We start from the raw sequence: 7,314 nt of genomic DNA, 5'->3' as shown, positions 1-7,314 counted from the left end.
AATAAAGAGAAAAAAAAAGTCTGAAAAAAAAAAAAAGATACGTACATAACATACATATTAAGATATTACGGCAGAGTAATATACTTTAAATACAGTTATAAAAGAGACTATTATTTTTTTTGCTTTCACGAGGGGGAGTCAACTTTGTCACTTTTTAAGCGGCGTTTATTCGCTCACCCTCCTATCCTGTACGTATGCTTTAATATATATATATATATATAGACACGGTTTATGTGCGAATGTGTGTCTGTGTTTGTTATATGGGCACAGAGACATAGTTTACAACAAATGCAAAGCTTACGTTCTGCACACGTGGGTGCAACTGAATTACTATTATATTGTTATATATTATATGGATATGTACATAAAATTATCGATTTAAAATTTTCATTCAAACTATTCTATCACGGGAATTTTACGCTTTTATATTTAACCCCAGAGCAATAAAATTCCCCTATCGTTAGGTGATAAAACAATTAGGGATAAAATTTTGATAAATTTATCGTATTTTTCTTTTTATATTAGTAATACTACACGGAGAAAATTTTATAGTAGAGTTTATTATCTAGTTATGTTAAAATCTATTAACTGAATACGATAGTAGTAAATATTATTTAAATAATTCAGTAAACCATCTGAATTGTAGTATTTACCATCCTGATGGTAACTACTACTATTATGATGGTAATCAGTAATAATAACTGTTATTATTTTAATTAGTTACTACTATTATCGAAATCGTAATTCCTAATATAACCTGATGGTTGCAGTTACCATCAGTAATAATAATAACTACTATCTAAACTAGTAAAAAATATTTAAAAAATTAAGAATCTGCTGCGTTACTGTGGATGCATTTCTGAATAAACTAAAAGTAGCTGTAGTGCAGTGTAGTGCACAAAAAATCGGGATTAAATTCGAATTGAATTTATATTTAAATTTTTATTTGTCTAAAACAAGTTTCAAAGCCAAATTTTTCAAAAAAAATTTGAAATTAAAAAAAAATCATAATTTTCAATAAAATTTTAATTAAAAAAAAAAATTTTAATTTAAAAAACAAATTTTTAATCTTCAAAAAAATCAAATTTTCAAAAAAAAATTTTGAAGGGAATTTAAAATATTTTAATATTTTAAAGAAAAAAATGTACATTAGCTAAAATATGGATGTAAATAAAGGATTTAATTAAGTAAACTTATATTATTTTTTCTTTCAGAATTTTTACAATCTGAGATGGTTACAGTTACCATCTTCGATTGTAACAGTTATAATTTATAATAATTACAATTATTATTTTTTATAGTAATTGTTACCATTATTAATAGTAACTATTACAATTGTCAATGATGTCACCTATTATTTTGTTACTAATTAATTTTATTATCATTTTAGATAGTAGGAGTTACTATTTTTATATAGTAGGTAGTATAATTAATTTTTCTTCGTGTAGGTGATAAAACAATTAGGGATAAAATTTTGATAAATTTATCGTACACGGAAAAAAATTGAATTTATTATCATATTTATTATCATAATTATTTTAAATATAAATTAAAGATGTTTCTTAAATATTTTATAACGAAATTAAAATATTTTAATTTGAATAGTTTTTAAATGTTTTAGATGTTTGAAATTGAAGAAACGCGTGTATAAGAAAATTGATAGAAAAATGGCTTAGAAATGTGATAAAATAAAATTTAAGTTGTTATTACAGCTGGATTAGCGAAAGAATGCCAAGTTTAAGCAGTCGACTCAGTATTATGCTATGACTCGTGGGAAAAAAATAATCGCTGTCTTCCGCTAATCTGAGACGGTAATATTATTGATCCTCGGATTAAGAATTTTAAGTTGAAAGTACATACTGATTGATAATTTTTTCAACACAGAGATTATGACTAATAAAAGTTATTCAAAAATAAATTAATTTTTGAAATATAGTTCAGAAAATTAAATAAAAAACGTGAATATTTGGATGAATAAAATTTTAAAAAATCAATATTGATAATAATTATAAAAATAATTAAAAAAAAATTAATTCTTGGAATAAAGATTAGAAAATTTAATAGAATTGAATAAAAAAAATGAATATTTGCATGAATAAAATTTTAAAAATCAATATTGATAATAATTATAAAAATAATAATTAAAAAAAAAATTAATTCTTAGAATTAAGACTATAAAATTGAACAAAATTAAATAAAAAACGTGAATATTTGCATGAAAAAAATTGAAGAAGTCAGTATTGATAATAATTACATAAATAACAATGAACAAAAAATTAATCTATAAAATAAAGATTAGAAAATTTAATAAAAAAATATGAAAATTGCCTAAATAAAATTTAAAAAATCAAAATTGATAATTATTATATAAATAATTATTGAAAAAAAAATTAATCCTCAAAATAAAAACTAAAAAATTAAATAAAAAAAGTGAATAATTGAATGAATTAAATTAAAAAAATTTATATTGATAATAATTATATAAATAATAATTAAAAAAAAATTAATTCTCAGAATAAAGACTAGAAAATTTAATAAAATAAAATGAAAAAAATTAATTTTTGCATGATTAAAATTAAAAAAATCCATAAAGATAATAATTAAAAAAAAAAAAACAATCCTTATAGAATGTAAGTTAGAAAATTAAAAAAAAAAAAAAGTGAATATTTGCATAACTAAAACAAAAAACAATAAATAAAATAAATAAAAATAATAATACGTGTGAAGCATGTGGCCGAGGCGAAAAATAACGAGACAAAAATTTATCTAGAAAAGATCAAGATAACTTAGTAAGAAAAAATAAAACCCTAAAACTTAAACTAAAATGAAATGAAGAAAAACAAATAAAAAAGTTGAAGGCTTTGGGCCGTGGTCATCAGTATGAGCATCAGAGATCAGAGAGTAGAGACAGCGTCAGCGGTGTTATTTGAAATTTAGGAGCCTTTGCATGATTCCAGGAAATATAACCAGCAGGCGCGAGACCGATCGTTGTTGTACGTTCTATAGGATGGGCTGAGGGTTTAGTTTCAGTGGATCGTGATTCAGTGGGCTGCGTTATGTGTCGGCCGTGGCTCGGAAAGTCCGCGGGTTATTTGGGAGCACACATATAGACCTACATAGATATATACATTAACTCAGAGAAGAGCGAGCTCGGCAATGATGACAAGAAGGCCATGCCAGGGTTTTGGGTTTGGAAAGGGACGACAAGAGAGAGACCTCTGTTCAATACAACGTACAACGTAGAACATATAACGCGGACGCGAACGCGAACGTGAACGTGAACGCGGGTAACGAGGGTTTTGTCAGACGGAGAAAGATCTCGTCTAATTTCTCTCTTTCTCGGTTTAGTTCTCGGGTCTCTGGTCTCTGCTCGTATCGCTGAGTGAGTGCCACTCTGGGAATAAGGGGACAGAGCGCGACGCTCGGAAGGACCCGGGGGGGCGAGGGGCTGCTCAAGGAGGAGAGGAAGGAAGAGAGCACAGGCCTGTGCTGTCAGACTAGAGCGAGAACGCGGTTTGCTGGCTGTTGGCTGCTGGTTGCTGGTTGCGGGTCGCGGGGCGAGGGACAAAGTCGCCGACGACAACGGCCGGGTGAAGAGGCGAACCCGAGGAGCCCCAGGGGCGGTGAAGGGGGAGGGCAATACTCACCAGAGCACCACACCAGACCAGAGGAGAGAGGAGAACCAGCGGCGTCGCGAGTCCGCGGAAACTCGGCGTCCACCGGCACAGTTGAGCGTCGCGATTCGTCGCGAGAACATCGTCCAACTTTAACAACCGCGGTTTGATTTTTAAATCTCGCGGATTTCATTTAATTCACATCATTGCGAATCATTTCGTCTATTTTTTCCCTTGCGGCTGACTATACATCGTTGTTGTACTACTAGTTTCAAAAACTAGGCCGCAGTAGTGTAATTAATCAGGACGAGAGAGGAAAATAATTAAAGAGGAAGAAAATTATCGAAGACAAATTAAATCGTGGGAGTTCTTTTGGCAATACAGCCAATCAACGATTGATTATCAAAGGGCCAGCTGAAACTATACCAAGCTCACGTTTAAGCAAGTGCTAGCTACACTTTGACCATCACAGATACATACACGTGCTATGTACTCTGTAAAGCACTGAAGGGCAGAGTAAGGGTGGAAGGACTTGAGGGAGTAATTTTACTGAAGGTACTGAGACCGGAGAGGGGGCAGCAGTTACTGCCGGTTTGCTTATGTACAGTACACAATACACACACTACCCAATGATGAGCAGTAGAGGGGGACCTGGCAGGCATTAGAGAAACGTGCGTATAGTTTTAGTATAGTGTAAGCGGTCGGATCGGAGGGTATATGTAAGACACCGACGTCGTGAAAATCAGTTCAGGTCGAACACTTTCAGAGTTAACACTGACCCGACTGGTCATAGATTTTAACTACTTACTAGTAGTCAGCAGTACTGTGTTCGGATATTGGCTGAGTTTTTCAAATATTTTTGCGTTTTATTTTTTTTTTTTCGCTTTGGGGATTATTGGAGTTGAATTTTTCAACGCGAGTGTCGATTTTTATTACTGAATACTATCGACGGTGCCAAAGACGACTGTTGTATAACTTAACGCAGACTTAGCTCAGTACTAACGACTAACAGTCGGAGATAACTAGAACACGCGGGTGAAACGATAATCTTATCGTGGTGTGTGCAGTGAGACGATACTCGTCTATCTGTTTAAAGTGAATTTAAAAAAATATTTATTAATTTTTGGGTTTAGTGGTTTGGAAATTTTAAGTGGAGTTTTGTGACTATTTAAAGAAAAACAGATAAATTAATATTTTAATAACCTCGTGGTAAATGAATAATATTATTTCCCGCGCTTACATTGGATTGGCTGTGTTGGTTAGTGAGGGGCGCGCGGAAGAGTAACTGAGTGCCGTTTTACGGGAGACTTTACTCTCTTACTCCCCTGTATACAAAACCAGTGGTGGGAGTTGTGTTCATTCATAAAAAACTCTTTATTACTGTGAGCGCATGTGCTATTCTACTACGTGGAAACATCCTCTCTCATCCCCCCGTTATTCTGTACACAGTAACACACAGTTCCAGTGTTACTTACTGTTAAGCTTTCAAATTACTACTATCTGAAAATAAATTGAAAAAAAAAAGCAAATTTTTTTTTGCTAAAATTTTATTTTATTTTGATAAAATTTATTCCGACAAAATGAAGGGAGACACAGCGAGACCTGGAAAACGACCACTGAGATCTCTGTCCACAGCGGAGAAGATCGAAGCAATCCAGCGGGTCCACGAAGGCGAAAGCAAGGCATCAGTTGCCCGCGATATTGGAGTTCCTGAGTCGACACTTCGAGGATGGTGCAAATCAGAGGAAAAAATACGCGGCCTCGCGAGAAACTCACCGCCTTCTGACATCGAAGCTAAATCACCTTTATCTGTTGCGAGCAATTCAGCTCCAGCTGTTTCTACCGATGCATTTTACGGCGACGAGGTTCCAGCGGCGAAAAAACTAAAAACCGACCACCAGAGAAGAATATCCAACTCTTATGGAGTCAAGGAGAATTTGGAGAACGACGCGAGTAGAGTATCTGATCTTGACTACATGAAACTGTTCAACACACTCTCTCAATCCGGATTTGCAAATCCAAACCAAATTGCGCTGCTTCAACAGTTCAATTTGGGTTACAATGTTAACAACTTCAACCAACCCTTGCTCGACTTCGCGAAAATGGTCTCTGGACCCACCCCCAATGGACTTTCCGCGAGTCTTGTAGAGAACGGTCTTCAGTATACCAGAAACAGTAAAAATTCCAACAGACACAGCATTGGAGTCGCCACACCGATCCAGAGGAACGATCAAAGAAATGATTACCACGCTTTGAATTACGGCCGCAAAAGTCTACCTTCTGCTGCTGAAGCGCCGTCTTTGGGCTCGATGAGTCCCAGAAAGTCTCCGGAAATGGGTCGCGAGTCTAAAAGCAAAATTAGGAACCCTGCTCCTAGTCAAGCGCGCAATTACTCCAATAATTATCACAGGCAGAGTAATAACATCAATGATTACTCCAGTGTAGCTAGTTCGAATAATAATAATAATAATATTAATGCTGCTGTTAGGGACCATATTAAAATTAACAGAAATAATTACAGCAACTTCAACCACTTAAATGAACCCTTGTGGGATTACAAAATGGCTCAACAGCAAGCGATCGACTTGGCGACGAACTGCGACAAGGATGGGGAAGCTTCGTTCTTCTCCTGGTACATTCACAGCATCGTCGAGTCACACAGGACAGGAACTACTCCGGCTGCAAGCACTGCTGCGATACCGACTCCAGTTAGCACGACGACCACGGCGACATTCAGTCCAGTGGTTACTCAGGCGAAACAGGCCAACAACTTCAACAGCAAAAACCGCGCAATTCTAGACCAAATTTTGCACAATAACAACAATACTGGCAATGTTAAGACGAGTGTTAATGCCACTGCTGTTAATTCCAATGAGAACAGCCGGGATGGAGCAGAAGAGGATGATGATGAAGAAAACAAACCTACCACTAAATTAGAGGCTATTGAACACGGTATAAAATTCTTGTCATTTTTAAATAAAACAGAAAGCCCTTCTGTTACTATGGTGGATATTATGCGATTTGCAAGGTTGCTTCAAAAAGTTCAGACTCAGGACTTTAAAATTAAAAGGACTAAATTAAGGAAAAATTCTACGGTCATTCAGTACACGTCCGAGAGCTCTGTAACGTCGGAAAATAATGAATAGAAATAATTATCTTTGTATTTATTTGAGTATTTAATATTTCATATGGTTAATAATGATCAAAGTATACTTTGGTTTGTGATTTTAATTGCTTATTAATTATGTGATTAATTGGTAGCTTGTTCGAGGACTGTGAATAGTTTATTCTTTATTTATTTTTATTATTTGTGCAAATATTCATTTAGCGGTTTTGATGATCAACTGTAAATATTCAGTATTGACCTTTATTTTATTAATGGTTCAATTTATATTATTATCAATATTGATTAAACTGTAAATATTCATTCAAAAATTATTTTTAATTATGAGTGCGAATATTTACTTTGATTTAAAGAGTCATTCGTCAATGAATCGCTTGTAAATAATTTACTTTAATTTTCATTTAATTATTATTCTATTATTATTATTATTATTATTATTATTATTATTAATGCGATAATTTTGTTAGAGTTAAGGTATACCGGTTATCTTTTTTTACCTCATTTAAAGATTTTGTAAATATTATGATACCAAAATATCTTGTACAACTAAGTAATTTTAATTGAGAGAAAGCAACC

The 7,314-nt window shown here is 33.5% G+C and overlaps 1 protein-coding gene across 1 annotated transcript; it reads left to right on the top strand.

Annotated features, from left to right (window-relative positions):
* Positions 1–3,728: 3,728 nt before the first annotated feature.
* On the top strand, positions 3,729–7,304 carry LOC123275443 (protein distal antenna-like). The gene has a single exon (XM_044743582.1). It carries the CDS (start codon positions 5,195–5,197, stop codon positions 6,758–6,760), a length of 1,566 nt encoding a protein of 521 aa, XP_044599517.1. The 5' UTR covers positions 3,729–5,194; the 3' UTR covers positions 6,761–7,304.
* The last annotated feature ends 10 nt before the right edge of the window (positions 7,305–7,314 follow it).

The sequence above is a fragment of the Cotesia glomerata genome, linkage group LG1 (assembly GCF_020080835.1).
Source record: "Cotesia glomerata isolate CgM1 linkage group LG1, MPM_Cglom_v2.3, whole genome shotgun sequence".
Classification (NCBI taxonomy): Eukaryota; Metazoa; Arthropoda; class Insecta; order Hymenoptera; family Braconidae; genus Cotesia; species Cotesia glomerata.
This window is presented reverse-complemented; position numbering and strand designations above follow the sequence as displayed.